This window comes from Thalassophryne amazonica, chromosome 12, assembly GCF_902500255.1.
Source record: "Thalassophryne amazonica chromosome 12, fThaAma1.1, whole genome shotgun sequence".
NCBI classification, from domain to species: Eukaryota; Metazoa; Chordata; class Actinopteri; order Batrachoidiformes; family Batrachoididae; genus Thalassophryne; species Thalassophryne amazonica.
In genome coordinates this window covers 15450408-15472624 of record NC_047114.1, presented here as the reverse complement: position 1 = coordinate 15472624, position 22217 = coordinate 15450408, and the positions used below count along the sequence as shown (strand labels likewise).

Below are 22217 nucleotides of genomic sequence, written 5' to 3'. Positions count from 1 at the left end.
TAGTTCTAATCTACAGAAAATAATTTTATGTCACTTAAATCATCACTAATTTGCATGTCATCTATTAACATTGGTAGGGATGGGTATTTATATTATAATAGCCAAGCAGCCTCTGTGTGTGTGCATGCATGTGTATGGCTTCAATCACACAAAAACCGAGGAGAGCTGACTTTTGCCATTTGGTATACTTATGATTTTGGGTCAAAGCTGAACAGTGTAACAAATATTTTTGGAGAAATTTGCAGTGTTCGTGAACCAGTAAACAGTGGGCATTGTGCTGCAATGCACCATGGGAGTTCAGGCTTTTAAGGTTTTAAATGTTGCTACTGTGGTTCATGTTTGTTTAACAGTGTTCTTAGGGTTATTGGTTTGTTGTGGTTTTTGTAGTTCAATTGGTTTAGTCAGTTTCATTAAGTGTTATGTTGCTCTTACCATGAGTGAGTTAAGTCTCATGTTGGTACCATGAGTGAAAACTGTAGTGATTTTAATGTCTTCAGCCACTGTGTTTTTTTTTTTGTTGTTGTTTTTTTGTCAAATTAAAAGCACCTGCATACAGTAGGTGTGTGTGTGTGTGCATGCATACATGTAACTTTGATCACAGAGAAACTGTGGAGAGCTGAAATTTACCATTTGAGTCAAGGATGAACACTGCCAAAATGGAACATTGATAGGATAAATATTTTTGGAGAAGCAGCAGCAGCAATATATTAGAAATATATTCCTCATTTTGTTCGTATCAAATCACAAACAGCAGAAATCAGAGTCAGCGTGTTCTGTGACCACAGAGCTGTGAACAGCAGCAGATGAAAACAGCATCTCTGCTCTGAGCTGAAGAAAAAAAAAATGCTATGAAAAACCTAAATTAAATAATCCAGAGGTCCTTCTGTGTCCGTATGTGATAATATATTCAGAAATGTACAGTTTATTTTACAGTTGAAAGTCTTAGTGTTTCCAAAAAGCTCTGAGTTTTGAAAACAGCAGACAGTGCAATCAGAGAGAGAGAGAGAGAGAGAGAGAGAGAAAAGAAAAAAAAAAGGATGACAGAAAAACTGCCTGCTTCACTAGATTAAAAACTACTCTCTCATTTCTGAAGAAGAGAGTAAATGCTATGTCCTGTAAATATTAATGTGTTTTTAACATTTTCAACGTTATTTAATTTATTAACTTAAACTTGGACAGAACCCTGCAAAAAAGAACTTTGATCTTACAAATATTACAACATAAATGTAATTTTTTTGTTTCTTATTCTTGCTTTCAATGCATCTAAAATTCCTCAAGATTAGTTAAAATAGGGCTTGGCAATATTGTTTTATCCGGCACTAAAATGGTGCTAGCTAGAACCCTGGTAGCAAGCATCACACTTTACTTGCTACATAGTAGCAGCTGGCTAGGGTGCACTTTAATTACAATCTGAACGGGCCAGCACACACGGCATGCGAGTTAAGGCGCGTGTTTCTTGTTAAAATGTACCTCCTGTGTACGGCATGCCAGAGTGTTGCAGTGATATGACATGCTGTCACCTTTTTATCATCATTCCTTTGAGTCTCATGAATGTCACAAATTGCTCTATGAAAATTAATGATGACAACATACACACAATGCAACTTACTACACCTTAGTTAAAGAGACATGAAATATACAATGACATGGCTAAAATTCTTCATTATGACCCGTGCATAGAATGGGTAACTCATTTAGTAAATATATAATGGCTGTAAAAAATAGCATGTTAATTTAGATTAATTAATAAGAGCAACGGTAATGAGTCAATGTTTAAATCTCAATTAATCGCACTTTGATCAGTTTTGATTTGACATCACTTAATTGGTTGATAAAAAATGTTACTGGTGTGTAACATTTTTCACTTTGGATCATCTTGTCAATTGTGCCCAGCACGCAGTGCTCATGTGGTTTGGATGCATGTGACATTGAACACTTTAACTTAACTTTTAACTTTATGCTGTTCTGTTACAAAATGAATAAAAACAGCCTTATTAATGTTTCCTGTTGCTCCACATGTAACTAAAACACCTCTTACTTACCATCATGGATAAATTTCAAATGTAAGCAGAATTTGTGTGTCAGTGTTAGCGGAGGTTTTGCACTAAAACCCTGCTCTGACTTTAACGACTAATAATTATACATCCACATGGAGCTCTTACAGGTTTAAAACAGTATCTGTGACATATGTAACAGAAATACCCAACCCACTTTAATTTAAAAGCCCACCCACTGAAACCTCCACACACTCTTTTTCAAAGGCCCAGACTATATATTCCTAAAATCAGAAGAAAAATTCCCTGATATACAAAGTGTAAATAGGTACATTACACATTTATTGATGCAAACCACGCATGCGCATGCGCATGCACACACACACACACACACACACACACACACACACACACACACACACACACACACACACACACACACACACACACACACACACAGCTGCCCAGTCTGGTCATTTCCACTCCGCTGTAATGAAATCTCCCACAGCTCACTTCACGAATAACACAATCGACTGTTCTTGTGTTTTAATTTTTGCTTACACTGTAGCCTGGCATCAAAATAACTGAGCAGCGAAATCCATATTCAAGCAGAAAATTATTTCAAGAAGCACTAAAGAAATAATAAGAAAGCTATTTGTAAAAAAAATGAAGTCAGACGCATGCTGTGTGCAGTTCAGTGTGTGACAGTGGTTAGATACGAAGCGAAAGATAAAAGCAATGATGGTCAGTTTTTTATAACATACTGGCCCATGACCGCTCTGGACACGATCCGTCCTCTTGGCTCCACAGTGTTCACTGTCTTGGATCACAACGTGTCTTCACATCATGCTATCCCATGTGGCATCAAGCTTTTCAAATGCTGGTAATTTGAGGTGTAATATTTGCATTGATTAATAGATTTTATCATGCATGTTTTAGTTTGCGCTTATGGTTCATGTCTTTTCATAAACTGTACATTAAACTCAAACACTGAATTGGAAATCTCACAAATCATGTTTCTTCAGGATTGTGTTATTGAATCTGCACAAAAGTATTGTGATACATATTGTATCAGAAAACATGTGTACCATTCCAGCCCAACCAGTTGTATTGACATAAATATTACAAAGTTGACATATTCATTAGTATCAGTATCAATAGCAGCACAATAAAATCCAAACGATAAAATAATCACAGAGATTGTTGGATGAAAATCCTCTCACCTCTTTTCGGTTGCTGCAGAAGCTGTTTTCAATGACCATGCTCTCAGCAGCGATGTGGCAGTATTTGGAGCAGGGTGGTAAAGGCAGAGTTGCCATGGCCATAACCCCGGCACGCACATCCACTACTCTGCCACTCGAGTACAGACACACTTCAGCTCGACTCCGGACCTCCTGCAGCTGCTCTGATAAAGACGACATCCTACGCATGCATGCACATGCGTACACACACACACACACACAGAGTTTTGGATATATTAGTTGTGCACAACAGTAAATGAGACTTATTAAATTAGATAATTTGTTTACAAGACCAACAGAGGATGCAGTGACTGCTGCCCTCCACACCACGCTGACCCACCTGGAGCAACAGGGCAACTACACCCATCTTCTCTTTGTGGATTATAGTTCAGCATTCAAAGCCATCCTCCCCCATGGCCTCATGAGGAAACTGCTGAACCTCGGTCTACCTCATTCCACATGTCTTTGGATTAAGTACTTTCTGTCAGATAGCTCACAGAAAGTCAGGATTGGCCCTCATGCATCCACAACTGTCACATTCAGCGCCAAATGTGCTGAATGTGAGAGTATAAGAGTAAGTGTAAGAGTATATTTTCCCCTGGATATCCCCCCACCCCCCGCATAGCAAGTCTGCTGCAGAATTATCACACATATCCTCCTCCATTCTGACATGTGTGACCCCTTTTTTGTGTACATTCTCTCAATTCACATCCACAGTTTTCTTCCCTGCTCATGTACAACCCACATGAAACAGGTGAGTGTTATGACTGGGTATAAAAGGAGCATCCCCAAAAGGCTCAGCCGTTCATAAGCAAAGATGGGGCAGGATCACTTTGTGAACAACTGCGTGAAAAAGTAGTCCAACAGTTTAAGAACAATGTTTCTCAACGTTCAATTGCAAGGAATTTAGGGATTCCATCATCTACAGTCCATAATATAATCAGAAGATTCAGAAAATCAACATTGAATGCCCATGACCTTCGATCCCTCAGGCGGCACTGCATTAAAAAACAACATTATTGTTTAAAGGATCTTACTGCATGGGCTCAGAAACACTTCAGAAAACCATTGTCAGTTAACATAGTTCGTCGCTACATCTACAAGTGCAAGTTCAAACTCTAGCATGCAAAGTGAAAGCCATACATCAACAACATCCAGAAACGCCGCCACCTTCTCTGGGCCTGAGCTCATTTGAAATGAACAGACGCAAAGTGGAAAAGTGTGCTGTGATCTGATGAGTCCACATTTCAAATTGTTTTTGGAAATCATGGATGTCATGTCCTCCGGACAAAAGAGGAAAAAGACCATCCAGATTGTTACCAGCTCAAAGTTCAAAAGCTAGCATCTGTGATGGTATGGGGTTGTGTTAGTACCCATGGCATGGGCAACTTACACATCTGTGATGGCACCATCAATGCTGAAATCATCATCCAGGTTTTGGAGCAACACATGCTGCCACCCAAGCAATGTCTTTTTCGGGGACGTCCCAACTTATTTCAGCAAGACAATGCCAAGCCACATTCTGCACGTGTTACAACAGCGTGGCTTCATAGTAAAAGAGTGCGAGTACTAGACTGGCCTGCCTGCAGTCCAGACCTGTCGCCCACTGAAAATGTGTGGTGCATTATGAAGCGCAAAATACAACAATGGAGACCCCGAACTGTTGAACAACTGAAGTTGTACATCAAGCATGGGAACAAATTCCACCTACAAAGCTTCAACAATTAGTGTCGTCAGTTCCAAAACGCTTATTGAGTGTTGTTAGAAGGAAAGGTGATATAACACAATGGTAAACATACCACTGCCCTTTTTTGAAACATGTTGCAGGCATCCATTTCAAACTGAACAAATACTTGCACAAAAACAATAAAGTTTATCAGTTTGAACATTAAATAGCTTGTCTTTGTGGTGTATTCAATTGAATATAGGTTGAAGAGGATTTGCAAATCACTGTATTCTGTTTTATTTACATTTCACAAAACGTCCCAACTTCATTGGAATTAGGGTTGTATTATTTGACCTCCCCGCTTATGACCTGGATATTTTATCCCCACCCCTGCAAAGCAAGTCTGCTGTGGCATTATCAGCCATTTCATCCTGCCCATATTTACACATAGCTGAAACAGTGGAAAACAACATTTTCATTCTCCATAAAGAAGTGACTGGCCCCTTTTTGTATAAATTCTCTAAAAAATCACATCTATAATATCTTCCCTGCTCATGTATTATTTGACCTCCCCACTTATATTGGAAGGGGGATTTACAGATACTTCATAATCGGAAGTATTACTATTGTAGATAGCTATCGATACATACAGAAAGAATACCAATATTGTTCACCGTCAATCAAACTGTGCTTCATCTGGGACCATAAAACATCCATGAAATAGAGTTTAAAGGGTGCTCTATCCTGATTGGAAGGTTGCTACATTATTGTTTAATACTGCCAAGTTTATAGTGGGATGAATTTGGCAATATATTGTACAGAAATCGGGGGGGGGGGATCCAGGTCACGATATCTTACACCGGTTCCCCTCAAGGTTGCGTGTTGAGCTCGCTGCTCTTCCCCCTCTACACCTCTGACTGCATCCCTATCCAACACCTTCATTAAGTATGCGGATGACACCACAGTGGTAGGCTGTATCACTGGAGATGAGTGCACCTATTGGGATGAGGTGGAACAGCTGAAGGTGTGGTGTAGAGAAAATAACGTGTTCCTGAACACATCCAAAAGCAAGGAACTAATCAGAGACTTCAGGAGAAACAAAACAGACATTCAACCAGTTATCATTGGGGGACCTGTGTGGAAAGGGTCAGGAACTTCCATTTCCTGGGAGTCCACATAGAGAAGAAACTAATATGGGACAGGAACACAATACACTTGGTAAAGAAGGCACAGCAAAGACTCCATTTTCTGAGAATCCTCAGGAAAAATAACATAAACCAGAGATTGTGTCTTTTTACCGCTCTACCATGGAGAGCATCATCACATACTGCCTCTGTACGTGGTTTACCAGCTGCACGGGGCAAACAGGAAAGAGCTCCAGAGGTTTACCAAAATGGCAAAGAAGATCACAGGGTGCCCTCTACCCACACTGGGGGACCTTCATGGCTCTTACTGTTTCAGGAGAGCCAACACCATCCTTTATCCTGTCCATGAATATCACAAACAGGATTGGTGACAAGGCGCAGCCCTGGCGGACGCCAACCTCCACCAGAAACAAGTCCGACTTACTGCCGAGCACCCAAACACAGCTCTCGCTTTGCGAGTATGGAGACTGGATGGACCTGAGAAGGGACCCCCTCACTCCATACTCCTACAGCACCTCCCACAGTATCTCCTGGGGTACCCGTTCATATGCCATCTCCAAGTCCACAGAACATATGTAGACTGGGTGGGCATACTCCCAGGCACCCTCCAGGATCATTGTGAGAGTAAAGAGCTGGTTGGTTGTTCCACGACCAGGACGGAACCCGCATTGTTCCTCTTTAATCAGAGGTTCAACTATCGGCCGAACCCTCCTTTCCAGCACCCTGGAGTAGACTTTAACTACTCCAGGGTGCACACACTCTCTGGTCCCCCTTTTTAAATATGGGGACCACCACCCCAGTTTGCCACTCCTTAGGCACTAGGGATGTGAATCGTACAACAACGCACGATTCAATTAGATTCCGATTCTTGGGGTGACGATTCGATTCAGAATCGATTTTCAATTCAAAGAGCTCTGAGAAATAGTTATATTACCTAAAAAATGTTTATGTTTAACCTTCTAAAGCTGCATTTTCTTAATCAAGTGATTCTAAAGATGTAAATTTACTTATCTGCTTTGCTCGTTCAGAGTTGGCTGGCAGTTTAGCGAAGCGCTGATCAGTAGTCAGCAGAGACCGCTGCTCCTCTTATTTTAGCTCCGGGTGATGGCGTAGCATGCGAGCTTGCAGATTTGAAGTGTTTCTGAAGGACTTGACTTTCATTTTGCAGATTTTGCACACTGCATATGTCATGTCAAGCTCCTTCTTATGCAGCAAATAATAAAATCCAAAATGCGCCCAAACATTTGCCTTCAGCAAAGACAGTGCTGGCTGAATTAGCTCTTTGTCCGCCATGCTAAGCTGCAGCTCACGAATGTTTGAAGCACAGCGGACCCTCCCCTCATGGGGACGCTGCAGTATGGAGGCCATTGCCTGACAAACAGTACACGCAGTGAGCAAGCAAGGAAATGTTTTTAAAAATGTTTTTTAAAATCGATTCTTGGACATTTTGGATCAATTCAGAATCTTAATAAATAAGAATCGCGATTTGGACCTGAATCGATTTTTTCCCGGCACCCCAATTAGGCACTGTCCCAGACCTCAATGCAATGTTGAATAGACGTCTCATCCAAGACAATCCCTCCACACCCAGAGCCTTCAGCATTTCGGGACGGATCTCATCAACCCCCGGGGCCTTGCCACTGTGGAGTTGTTTGACTACCTCAGTGACTTCCAACGGGGAAATTGATGAAAATCCTCCATCAGCTTCTAGCTCTGCCCCTACTATAGAGGGCACTCCGGTCTGAAACAAGAGTTCCACCAAGTGTTCCTTCCAGCGACGGATTACCTCCTCAGCTGAGGTCAACAGAGTCCCATCCTAACTGTAGACAGCTTGGATGGTTCCCCGTTTTCCCCTCCTGAGGTGCCTCACAGCCCACCAGAAGCACCTTGGTGCCGACCGGAAGTCCTTCTCCATGGTTGCTCCGAACTCCTCCCACACCCACTACTTTGCCTCCCCCACAGCAGAGGTTGCTGCCCTTCGGTACCTTGCAACTGCCTCTGGAATCCTCTGAGATAACACATCCCAGAAGGAATCCTTCTACAGTTGGACGGCTTCCCTGACCACCGATGTCCACCACGGTGTTTGAGGGTTGCCGCCCCTTGAGGCACCTAAGGCCTTCAGGCCACAGCTCCCTGCTGCAGCTTCAGCAATGGAAGCTTTGAACATGGCCCATTCTGGTTCAATGCCCCCAATCTCCACAGGGATGCTAGAGAAGCTCTGCTGGAGGTGTGCGTTGAAGATATGTCAGACAGTGGGCTCCTCCAGACGTTCCCAGTTCATCCGCACTATCCTTTTGGGCTTACCAGGTCTGTCTAAAGTCCTCCCCCACCCTCTGATCCAACTCACCACCAGATGGTGATCAGTTGACAGCTCTGCCCCTCTCTTCACCCAAGTGTCCAGAATATGCGACCTTAAATCAGATGATACGATCACAAAATCGATCATCGATCTTTGGCCTAGGGTGCTCTGGTACCATGTACACTTATGAGCATCCTTATGTTCGAACATGGTGTTCGTTATGGACAGTCCATGACTAGCACAGAAGTCCAATAACGAATGACCATTTGGGTTTAGATCAGGGAGGCCGTTCCTCCCAATCACACCTCTCCAGGTGTATCGGTCATTGCCCACGTGTGCGTTGAAGTCCCCCAGCAGAACAATGGAGTCCCCCACCGGAGCCCCACACAGGACTCCATTCAGGGACTCCAAGAAGGCCGAATACTCCACACACAAACAACAGTCAGAGTAACCCCCCCCCCCCCCCGCCACCCAAAGAGGCAGGGAGACGACCCTCTCGTCTACTAGAGAGTAAACGCCAACGTAGTGGCGCTCAGCCGGGGACTCGTGAGTATCCCCACACCCGCCTGGCGCCTCACCCCCTGGGCAACTCCAAAGAAGAATGAGGTCCAACCCCTATCAAGGAGAGTGGTTCCGGAGCTGAGGCTGTGCGTGGAGGTGTACAGGACAGTGTGTGCGGAGTAGTTTCATGAGGTGAAACCCAGCTTTCACCTCATGAAATATTCGTACCATTGAACTCATAAACATTCATTATTTGTATACTATATCCCAGATCATTGCATTGATATGACATGTTATATAACGGCTGAGTGGATCCTTGTCATTTGACTGGTGCTTTGTATGTCATGTGACATGGACTATTCGTCCCATTTGTGTTGCATTGCATTTAGAGTGCAAATTTGGTTCCATACATTTGGTACCATTGCACTCTGCACACATATATATATATATATATATATATATATATATATATATATATATATATATATATATACACACACACACACACACACACACACACACGCTGCAAAGAAGAAATAAATAAAAAATAAATCAAATACACAAATACAAAAATACATACATACCATTCAACTTGGCTTTACCTCGTTGAATGGAATGTTCCATCTTTCACTTCATGAAATATTCGTACCACTGAACTCATAAACATCATTATTTGTATACTTATCATCATTCACTTGAGTCTCATGAATGTCACAAATTGCTCTATGAAAATTCATAATGACAACATACAGACAATGCAATTTACTATACCCTAACTAAAGGGACACGAAATATATAATGACATGGCTAAACTTCTCTATTATCCATGCACAGAACAGGTAACTCAGCTAGTTTTACACATACATATATATATACATATATATATATATACATATATATATATATACATATATATATACACATATATATATATATATATATATATATATATATATATATATATATACACATATACATACATACACACACACACACACACTCAACAAAATATAAACGCAACACTTTTGTTTTTGCTCCCATTTTGTATGAGATGAACTCAAAGATCTAAAAATTTTTCCACATACACAATATCACCATTTCCGTCAAATATTGTTCACAAACCAGTCTAAATCTGTGATAGCGAGCACTTCTCCTTTGCTGAGATAATCCATCCCACCTCACAGGTGTGCCATATCAAGATGCTGATTAGACACCATGATTATCAATCAATCAATCAATTTTTTTATATAGCGCCAAATCACAACAAACAGTTGCCCCAAGGCGCTTTATATTGTAAGGCAAGGCCATACAATAATTACGTAAAAACCCCAATGGTCAAAACGACCCCCTGTGAGCAAGCACTTGGCGACAGTGGGAATGAAAAACTCCCTTTTAACAGGAAGAAACCTCCAGCAGAACCAGGCTCAGGGAGGGGCAGTCTTCTGCTGGGACTGGTTGGGGCTGAGGGAGAGAACCAGGAAAAAGACATGCTGTGGAGGGGAGCAGAGATCAATCACTAATGATTAAATGCAGAGTGGTGCATACAGAGCAAAAAGAGAAAGAAACACTCAGTGCATTATGGGAACCCCCCCAGCAGTCTAAGTCTATAGCAGCATAACTAAGGGATGGTTCAGGGTCACCTGATCCAGCCCTAACTATAAGCTTTAGCAAAAAGGAAAGTTTTAAGCCTAATCTTAAAAGTAGAGAGGGTGTCTGTCTCCCTGATCCGAATTGGGAGCTGGTTCCACAGGAGAGGAGCCTGAAAGCTGAAGGCTCTGCCTCCCATTCTACTCTTACAAACCCTAGGAACTACAAGTAAGCCTGCAGTCTGAGAGCGAAGCGCTCTATTGGGGTGATATGGTACTATGAGGTCCCTAAGATAAGATGGGACCTGATTATTCAAAACCTTATAAGTAAGAAGAAGAATTTTAAATTCTATTCTAGAATTAACAGGAAGCCAATGAAGAGAGGCCAATATGGGTGAGATATGCTCTCTCCTTCTAGTCCCCGTCAGTACTCTAGCTGCAGCATTTTGAATTAACTGAAGGCTTTTCAGGGAACTTTTAGGACAACCTGATAATAATGAATTACAATAGTCCAGCCTAGAGGAAATAAATGCATGAATTAGTTTTTCAGCATCACTCTGAGACAAGACCTTTCTAATTTTAGAGATATTGCGTAAATGCAAAAAAGCAGTCTTACATATTTGTTTAATATGCGCTTTGAATGACATATCCTGATCAAAAATGACTCCAAGATTTCTCACAGTATTACTAGAGGTCAGGGTAATGCCATCCAGAGTAAGAATCTGGTTAGACACCATGTTTCTAAGATTTGTGGGGCCAAGTACAATAACTTCAGTTTTATCTGAGTTTAAAAGCAGGAAATTAGAGGTCATCCATGTCCTTATGTCTGTAAGACAATCCTGCAGTTTAGCTAATTGGTGTTTGTCCTCTGGCTTCATGGATAGATAAAGCTGGGTATCATCTGCGTAATAATGAAAATTTAAGCAATGCCGTCTAATAATACTGCCTAAGGGAAGCATGTATAAAGTAAATAAAATTGGTCCTAGCACAGAACCTTGTGGAACGCCATAATTAACCTTAATCTGTGAAGAAGATTCCCCATTTACATGAACAAATTGTAATCTATTAGATAAATATGATTCAAACCACCGCAGCACAGTGCCTTTAATACCTATGGCATGCTCTAATCTCTGTAATAAAAGTTTATGGTCAACAGTATCAAAAGCAGCACTGAAGTCTAACAGAACAAGCACAGAGATGAGTCCACTGTCTGAGGTCATAGGAAGATCATTTGTAACCTTCACTAATGCTGTTTCTGTACTATGATGAATTCTAAAACCTGACTGAAACTCTTCAAATAGACCATTCCTCTGCAGATGATCAGTTAGCTGTTTTACAACTACCCTTTCAAGAATTTTTGAGAGAAAAGGAAGGTTGGAGATTGGCCTATAATTAGCTAAGATAGCTGGGTCAAGTGATGGCTTTTTAAGTGGTGGTTTAATTACTGCCACCTTAAAAGCCTGTGGTACATAGCCAACTAATAAAGATAGATTGATCATATTTAAGATCGAAGCATTAAATAATGGTAGGGCTTCCTTGAGCAGCCTAGTAGGAATGGGGTCTAATAGACATGTTGATGGTTTGGATGAAGTAACTAATGAAAATAACTCAGACAGAACAATCTGAGAGAAAGAGTCTAACCAAATACCGGCATCACTGAAAGCAGCCAAAGATAACGATACGTCTTTGGGATGGTTATGAGTAATTTTTTCTCTAATAGTTAAAATTTTATTAGCAAAGAAAGTCATGAAGTCATTACTAGTTAAAGTTAAAGGAATACTCAGCTCAATAGAGCTCTGACTCTTTGTCAGCCTGGCTACAGTGCTGAAAAGAAACCTGGGGTTGTTCTTATTTTCTTCAATTAGTGATGAGTAGTAAGATGTCCTAGCTTTACGGAGGGCTTTTTTATAGAGCAACAGACTCTTTTTCCAGGCTAAGTGAAGATCTTCTAAAATTAGTGAGACGCCATTTCCTCTCCAACTTACGGGTTATCTGCTTTAAGCTGCGAGTTTGTGAGTTATACCACGGAGCCAGGCACTTCTGATTTAAAGCTCTCTTTTTCAGAGGAGCTACAGCATCCAAAGTTGTCTTCAATGAGGATGTAAAACTATTGACGAGATACTCTATCTCACTTACAGAGTTTAGGTAGCTACTCTGCACTGTGTTGGTATATGGCATTAGGGAACATAAAGAAGGAAACATATCCTTAAACCTAGTTACAGCGCTTTCTGAAAGACTTCTAGTGTAATGAAACTTATTCCCCACTGCTGGGTAGTCCATCAGAGTAAATGTAAATGTTATTAAGAAATGATCAGACAGAAGGGAGTTTTCATGGAATACTGTTAAGTCTTCAATTTCCATACCATAAGTCAGAACAAGATCTAAGATATGATTAAAGTGGTGGGTGGACTCATTACATTTTGAGCAAAGCCAATTGAGTCTAATAATAGATTAAATGCAGTGTTGAGGCTGTCATTCTCAGCATCTGTGTGGATGTTAAAATCGCCCACTATAATTATCTTATCTGAGCTAAGCACTAAGTCAAACAAAAGTTCTGAAAATTCACAGAGAAACTCACAGTAACGACCAGGAGGACGATAGATAACAACAAATAAAACTGGTTTTTGGGACTTCCAATTTGGATGGACAAGACTAAGAGTCAAGCTTTCAAATGAATTAAAGCTCTGTCTGGGTTTTTGATTAATTAATAAGCTGGAATGGAAGATTGCTGCTCCGCCTCGGCCCGTGCTACGAGCGTTCTGGCAGTTAGTGTGACTCGGGGGTGTTGACTCATTTAAACTAACATATTCATCCTGCTGTAACCAGGTTTCTGTAAGGCAGAATAAATCAATATGTTGATCAATTATTATATCATTTACTAACAGGGACTTAGAAGAGATAGACCTAATGTTTAATAGACCACATTTAACTGTTTTAGTCTGTGGTGCAGTTGAAGGTGCTATATTATTTTTCTTTTTGAATTTTTATGCTTAAATAGATTTTTGCTGGTTATTAGTAGTCTGGGAGCAGGCACCATCTCTACGGGGATGGGGTAATGAGGGGATGGCAGGGGGAGAGAAGCTGCAGAGGTGTGTAAGACTACAACTCTGCTTCCTGGTCCCAACCCTGGATAGTCACGGTTTGGAGGATTTAAGAAAATTGGACAGATTTCTAGAAATGAGAGCTGCTTCATCCAAAGTGGGATGGATGCTGTCTCTCCTAACAAGACCAGGTTTTCCCCAGAAGCTTTGCCAATTATCTATGAAGCCCACCTCATTTTTTGGACACCACTCAGACAGCCAGCAATTCAAGGAGAACATGCGGCTAAACATGTCACTCCCGGTCCGATTGGCGAGGGGCCCAGAGAAAACTACAGAGTCCAACATTGTTTTTGCAAAGTTACACACCGATTCAATGTTAATTTTAGTGACCTCCGATTGGCGTAACCGGGTGCCATTACTGCCAACGTGAATTACAATCTTACCAAATTTACGCTTAGCCTTAGCCAGCAGTTTCAAATTTCCTTCAATGTCGCCTGCTCTGGCCCCCGGAAGACAACTGACTATGGTTGCTGGTGTCGCTAACTTCACATTTCTCTAAACAGAGTTGCCAATAACCACAGTTTGATCCTCAGGCGGGTGTGTCGCCGAGTGGGGAAAAACGGTTAGAAATGTGAACGGGTTGGCGGTGTACACGGGGCATCTGTTTAGGGCTACGCTTCCTCCTCACAGTCACCCAGTCGGCCTGCTTTCCCGGCTGCTCGGGATCTGCCAGAGGGAAACTAATGGCGGCTAAGCTACCTTGGTCCACACCGACTACAGGGGCCTGGCTAGCTGTAGAATTTTCCACGGTGCGGAGCCGAGTCTCCAATTCGCCCAGCCTGGCCTCCAAAGCTACGAATAAGCTACACTTATTACAAGTACCATTACTGCTAAAGGAGGCCGAGGAATAACTAAACATTTCACACCCAGAGCAGAAAAGTGCGGGAGAGACAGGAGAAGCCGCCATGCTAAACCGGCTAAGAGCTAGTAGCTGCGCTAAGCTAGCGGATTCCTAAAAACATGCAAAGTGAATAATGTGTAAATAATTTAGAGGTGATTCAGCAGAGGGAGTGCTTTAGTTAAGGCACGTGAAGATAACACTGTGAAACAAATCGTTATCTAGGTAACTAGATCAATCTAACTGTGCAGATTAAACAGCTAACAGATACAGCAAAACACCGCTGTGCTCCGGAACAGGAAGTGATACAATACCGCAGTGAGAGCCAACCACCAGTAGAGGCAAGCAAGAGTGGGCAAATGCTCACATTCGCTGGCGTTTGGCATGTTGGAGAGGTGTTCTCTTCACGGATGAATCCCGGTTCACACTGTCCAGGGCAGATGGCAGACAGCGTGTGAGGGTGAGCGGTTTTCTGATGTCAATGTTGTGGATTGCGTGGCCCATGGTGGCGGTGGGGTTATTTTATGGGCAGGCGTCTGTTATGGACGAAGAACACAGGTGCATTTTATTGATGGCATTTTGAATGCACAGAGATACCGTGACGAGATCCTGAGGCCCATTGTTGTGCCATACATCCAAGAACATCACCTCATGTTGCAGCAGGATAATGCATGGCCCCATGTTGCAAGGATCTGTACACAATTCTTGGAAGCTGAAAATGTCCCAGTTCTTGCATGGCCGGCATACTCACCGGACATGTCACCCATTGAGCATGTTTGGGATGCTCTGGACCGGCATATACTACAGCGTGTACCAGTTCCTGCCAATATCCAGCAACTTCGCACAGCCATTGAAGAGGAGTGGACCAACATTCCACAGGCCACAACTGACAACCTGATCAACTCTATGCGAAGGAGATGTGTTGCACTGCATGAGGCAAATGGTGGTCACACCAGATACTGACTGGTATCCCCCCCAATATAACAAAACTGCACCTTTCAGAGTGGCCTTTTATTGTGGGCAGTCTAAGGCACACCTGTGCACTAATCATGGTGTCTACTCAGCATCTTGGTATGGCACACCTGTGAGGTGGGATGGATTATCTCAGCAAAGGATAAGTGCTCACTATCACAGATTTAGACTGGTTTGTGAACAATATTTGAGGGAAATGGTGATATTGTGTATGTGGAAAAAGTTTTAGATCTTTGAGTTCATCTCATACAAAATGGAAGCAAAACCAAAAGTGTTGCGTTTATATTTTTGTTGAGTATATGTATATGACTGGACCAGCATGGTACAGTGTCCCTGTTCCCCAGTTAAGGGGGGAAACCCTGACAAAATTGCCTCAAATGACACACCTTTCAAACATCTGAAAAACCATAAAGTGAATTTCAGTAAATATCAGACAGCTTTTTCTCTGCAGTTCATAAACATTTTTATAGGTTTTGTGAAACCTGAGGGTGCTGTCGGACCAGATTATTCAAATGAGAGAACCTCAGGATGAAAACCAGGGATTGTGAATGGCAAATGGCACGTCAAGTGGAATTGTGTGTGTGTGTGTGTGTGTGTGTGTGTGTGTGTGTGTGTGTGTGTGTGTGTGTGTGTGTGTGTGTGTGTGTGTGTGTGTGTGTGTGTGTGTGTGTGTGTGTGTGTGGGGCCTGAAGATTTGGGGAGGGTGTTACAGCCCCATCGAGCATTATCTTACAGTCACAGATGAACGAAATATGAGCGATCAAACAACAGATTTCATCAACATCAGATTATATACATCAAGATTTGAGTAACTGATAATAAAAGAAAGAAGAAGAAATATCCAGCATCATCCAGGTGCAAACCAACAAAAAATTTCAAGAAGCAAAAGCGAAAAAAGATTCTGCTCCTTAGCAGAGGTCATCAAAAGAGCTAAATGAATCCGAGCCTCACGTTTTCATTTATGAAAGTGATTTCATGTGACGCTGCTGCACCAACTGACAGGATTAAAGAAATGTATCCAGAAGAATCAGTCATTTACCTCCTCTGTATGCGCTCCTCTCCTCCTGTCTCCTCTCCTCTCTTCTTGTCTCCTCTCCTCTTGTCTCCTCTCCACCTGTCTCCTCTCCTCTTGTCTCCTCTTCTCCTGTCTCCTCTCCACTCCTGTCCTCTTGTCTCCTCTTCTCCTGTCTCCTGTCCTCTCCTGTCCTCTTGTCTCCTCTCCTCCTGTTTTCTCCTCCAGCAGCACGCTGCTAGTAGCTAACGCTACGCTAGTTTTTCTCTTTTTTTGAAGAACTTTATTTACACACAATTCGGCATTCTGTGGATGTGATCTGAGCCGCTGATTGGACAAACTTAATGGTGGAACGGGGGGCGTTGAATGTGCGCAGTTTGTCGCCACTACAGAGGGTTTTGGGACATGAACATTTCGAAATCCAAGGCTTTATATAGTGCATTTTCCTGCATTCTATAACAGAGTATGTGTTTCTGAAATTTTGCAGTTTACTATAAAGTTGAATTTTAAATGCAGGGGAGACTCTCCTGCTATGATCAGCAGCAGCGGGGGTGGAGCGCATGCCTCCCCCTTTCATGGACCAAAAAATAAATAAATAAAAATCCCTGCACCAAGAGTGTTCACTTTTTTTTAGCCACAGACATTTCAAATGTTCTCTGTAACTTGTCATCATAATTCAGAGTATCAGATTTTAGATTGTACAATACGAGTTTAAACAAGAGTAATCAGAGAATTCTGATATCCGCTAATCCGGATCCGGATCACCTCCAAAATTCTGTGGAGTCTTCCATGCCCTAAAATCTATCTTTGGTGCAAATTTGGTGAGAATCTGTGAAGTAGTTTCGATGTAATCCTTCAAAGCCAGTGAAATCTTTATCCAAAATCTGGATCTGGATAACCTCCAAAATGTAATGGTGTCTTCCATGGCCTATGTATCCATAGTGAAAATTTGGTGAGAATCCGTGAAGTAGTCTTGACATAATCCTTCAAAGCCTATATAAAGTGATACCCTGGGCTATAATCCAGATCCGGATCACTTCCTAAATTTAATGAAGTCTTTCATGCCCAAATATCATGTGGTGCAAATTTGGTGAGAATCTGTGAAGTAGTTTTGACATAATCCTGCTAGCAGACAGACAGACAACAAATTAATAAACAAGAGAAATCAGAGATTTCTGACATCCACAATCTGGACCTGGATCACCTCTGAAATTCTGTGGAGTCTTCCATGCCCTAATATGTATCTGTGGTGCAAATGTGGTGAGAATCCGTGAAGTAGTTTTGATGTGATCCTTAGCCTATAAAGAGAAACTTGATCCAGAATCTGGATCTGGATCACCTCCAAAATTCTGTGGAGTCTTCCATGCCCTAAAATCTATCTTTGGTGCAAATTTGGTGAGAATCTGTTAAGTAGTTTTTTGTTTTTTGTTTTCTTTTCTAGTGTGGAGCTTTTTTTTTTTTTTTTAAGTCCAGTCTAGGGTGTCTTAACTTGAGAGAGTGGTGTCAACTCAGAACATGGCGCTATTTTGGTTCCAACTACGCTGAACTACTGAATGAACCTTTTATGTTTTCAACATTTTTTTTTTCATCATTTAACCACATACAGCAACACATCCAGGTACAGGTACTATCAAAATATAAAAATAGTTAAGTTATCAAATTCACATAAATTTACAATTTATGATGATTTATTTAATTAATTTAAACCCTGATTTATGCAGCGGCAGCTCTGTAACTCCGTGTCATACAATGATGTGAGTGACAGTTTAAAGTTCTCCATTTCTGGATTATGCTTTATTCTGGACTAATTTGACCGTCTGATTTAACAGGCGCACATCAGGCTTCAGGTCCCAGTCTGAACACGGTTTGGAAAAAAAAAAAAAAGGTCAGACTTTTAATCACAGAAATGACTCCGGTCCCGCGTTCCTGAAATTGGCGAGTGTCAGAGCTGAACTTTAATTTGTACATCTGCATGTCCAGACTGCTTGGGGTTTTTAATAGAAATACATTGTGATCGGACTTGACATTTTATCCAATATGAGCGAGATGTATGTCACGGATTAGTTACAGTCAGGAGGCGCCAAACATCTACGGGAATCCTGAATCGGGACCTGCGCCTCATTTAATGACCAGGTCGAAATTTCCTCTGAATTTTTTTCTGCCATTGCAGTTTACTCCACAGCCTACAGCCTGCTGCAGTCTGACCTGCACAGGTGTGAAAAAAATTAATGGTTGGACTTTTAATCATGGAAATGACTGTGGTCCCACATGCGAGGGCTTTAATGGAAATACATTGTGATCAGACGGGACATTTTATCCAATGTGAGCGAAAAATCCGTTGTACAAAATCAGTTATATACGATTTTAATGTACATGGGATTGAAAAATAAATTTACTTCTCAAAGCTTTGACGAAGAAGTCGGCTTCCATCCACATGGCTGACTTTATTTTCCCAAATTTTTCTTCTGTTCAGATCTGAAGGAAATCTGTACATCTTGAAGCCCTTGCTGTGTCTATTTGTGCCTCCAAATGCATAACAACATGGCATTTTCAGTGAATGAATAAGTACAATATCTAGATTTACATGCATACAGATTAACAGCCAACACTATTTTGAACCCGATGGCACCATGAGTCATTTGACCGATTTTTTTCGACTCATGTTGCCACTCTCTCTACCAATTGAACTGAATTGATTGTTGAATTCATTTATTGTTATTGTACAAGAAGCACAATGAAATTCAAAAACAACAGCCCTCAAAGACAGTGCAAAGATTAAAGTGCAGTAAATGCATAAAATAGATAAAAACAATTGGAAAATCAAGGCACACTAGTCCAGTCTAAATGTTTGTCTGAAGAAACTGTGGGGGATACAGCCTGATGGTTTTGAGGCTTATTTAAATGACAGTAAGGGAGACGAAACCTTGGAGGAAAACCTTCAGTCTGACAACAGTGGCGATATTGGCAGAGTTCAGAACACAGAATGGTGATTATAAAATAAATAAATAAATGAATAAATAAATAAATAAATACTGCATTTAGGCATGCAGGTGATACTTTTTTTGCCAGCTCTTTGAATACAGTTAATGTACAGGTTGTTAGAAGCGTTGAGAGCCCTGGCAGTGTCATCGCAAACTGTTTTGCATATGGAGAAAATGTGTGTATGTTTTACTACATTGTGCGCACCTTTTATTATATTGTGGGCTCATTTTACTATACTGTGCGCATGTTTTATTATATTGTGCACTCATTTTATTATATTGTGTGCTCATTTTATTATATTGTGTGCTCATTTTATTATATTGTGCAGATGTAACCAGATCCTTACTCTGGATGGCATTACCCTGTCCATTACTGTGAGAAATCTTGGAGTCATTTTTGATCAGGATATGTCCTTCAATGCGCATATTAAGCAAATATGTAGGACTGCTTTTTTGCATTTGCGCAATATCTCTAAAATTAGAAAGGTCTTGTCTCAGAGTGAAGCTGAAAAACTAATTCATGCATTTATTTCCTCTAGGCTGGACTATTGTAATTCATTATTATCAGGTTGTCCTAAAAGTTCCCTAAAAAGCCTTCAGTTAATTCAAAATGCTGCAGCTAGAGTACTGACGGGGACTAGAAGGAGAGAGCATATCTCACCCATATTGGCCTCTCTTCATTGGCTTCCTGTTAATTCTAGAATAGAATTTAAAATTCTTCTTCTTACTTATAAGGTTTTGAATAATCAGGTCCCATCTTATCTTAGGGACCTCATAGTACCATATCACCCCAATAGAGCGCTTCGCTCTCAGACTGCAGGCTTACTTGTAGTTCCTAGGGTTTTTAAGAGTAGAATGGGAGGCAGAGCCTTCAGCTTTCAGGCTCCTCTCCTGTGGAACCAGCTCCCAATTCAGATCAGGGAGACAGACACCCTCTCTACTTTTAAGATTAGGCTTAAAACTTTCCTTTTTGCTAAAGCTTATAGTTAGGGCTGGATCAGGTGACCCTGAACCATCCCTTAGTTATGCTGCTATAGACTTAGACTGCTGGGGGGTTCCCATGATGCACTGAGTGTTTCTTTCTCTTTTTGCTCTGTATGTACCACTCTGCATTTAATCATTAGTGATTGATCTCTGCTCTCTTCCACTGCATGTCTTTTTCCTGATTCTCTCCCCTCAGCCCCAACCAGTCCCAGCAGAAGACTGCCCCTCCCTGAGCCTGGTTCTGCTGGAGGTTTCTTCCTGTTAAAAGGGAGTTTTCCTTCCCACTGTCGCCAAGTGATTGCTCATAGGGGGTCGTTTTGACCTTTGGGGTTTTTTCTGTAATTATTGTATGGCTTTTGCCTTACAATATAAAGCGCCTTGGAGCAACTGTTTGTTGTGATTTGATTTGATTTGATGTTATTAAACATTAAAACCAGTCACACAAGGAGTAAATACATAGTCTTTCCTGTCCATTTCAGTGAGATCATTGTCTGAAAATTTAATTAGTTATTTTGGCTGAAGAAAAGTCCATGATGGTTATCTGCTGTACTGATCCGTGGCCGGCACAGTCAACTACAAGTGGAATCCCTACATTGCATCTGCGACTGATGGATTGAGTCTCTCCTGTTTGCGCTGCAAGTTAAAAGACTGTGTAGAAGACTGGTGTGAAGTTGAACAGTAGAAAGTAGTTCATTTTTCAGACAGTAATTTGGGAGTATGACGGAAAGCGAAAAATGACATAAAAAATTGTAACCCAGCAATGTATCTATGCCTCCTAAACATGGGCAAGTGAATTTCATTAAGCTTACTTGCCCAAATTTGTCACATAGGCCTAGGCCTATACACCGTAATGGCCCTATATGGCTATCCCAAATCCGTCACCTGCCCAGATCTGTCAGGTACACTCGCCCCATGCCCACCAACCTCCATTTCACCCCCTCCCACCCCTCAATTTCACTGTATTTAATGATATGGCGAACAGCTGTCTAGAAATTTAATAAATGTCCAGATACTGAATAACTGTCCAGAATGTGCTGAATAACTGTCCACACTCATGCAGTTATAGCTTTTACATGGACAAGTGAATTTTGGTGTCACCTGCCAAGATTTGTCAAGTGCCCTTGCCCCATGCCCACCAACCTCCATTCCCCCCCCCCCCCCCCCCCATATGACCCCTTTCAAGGATAAGCCGAACTACAGTCTTGAATTTGAATCACTGTCCAGTGACTGAATAACTGTCCACACTTGAGGAGTTATAACTTTTACCTGGGCAAGTGAATTTTGCCACCACCTGACCCGATCTGTCAAGTACACTTGCCCCATGCCCACCAACCTCCATTTCACCCCCTCCCACCCTTCAGTTTCACCGTATTTATGTAATGATATGACGAACTACTGTCTAGAAATTGAATACCTGTCCAGAATCTAAATAACTGTCCAGAATATAATCCAGTGACATTTATTGGTATTTGTCCAGTTCAGTGATGCGTCGTATGTAGATCATTCTGGCTTCCTCGGGGGTCCCACTCAGTTTTTTTAATACTTTCCAATTTGAAGTCAATGGGCCTCGTGTATCAATGTTGCGCACTTGTGGCGTAAATTTACGGTGTAAATTTGAAGTACACCAAAGTTGTCATGACATGTATCAAGCAGTGCGCACCTGCCCATTTCCAGCGTACACCTGACGTGACCTTGATAAATGCGGCGGGTGAAAACAATCGTAATTATAATAAACACACCCATAAATAATTCGGACTCCACTTCAGACACGCCCTCATTTTACGACATGGAAGCCAGGAAGACGGCAAAGAAAAAGAACTGCACCAATCACGACGCGTGCCAATAGAGCATCAAAAGCGGCTGTCGTGTCAATTGTTTTGTAGTATAATCAAAAAAG

General features: G+C 41.6%; 1 protein-coding gene across 3 annotated transcripts in view; it reads right to left on the bottom strand.

Moving 5' to 3' along the window:
- Positions 1–16620, bottom strand: part of LOC117521692 (E3 ubiquitin-protein ligase RNF31) — a 198606-nt gene extending 181986 nt beyond the window's left edge. For 2 of the 3 annotated variants that reach the window (XM_034183027.1, XM_034183025.1), the window contains exon 1: positions 3218–3415. In XM_034183027.1, coding sequence (XP_034038918.1) covers positions 3218–3415 — 198 coding nt within the window. Of the gene's footprint in view, positions 1–3217; positions 3417–16382; positions 16423–16577 lie in introns of those variants that run through there. The other variant, XM_034183024.1, reaches the window with a different exon arrangement.
- Positions 16621–22217: the final 5597 nt, after the last annotated feature.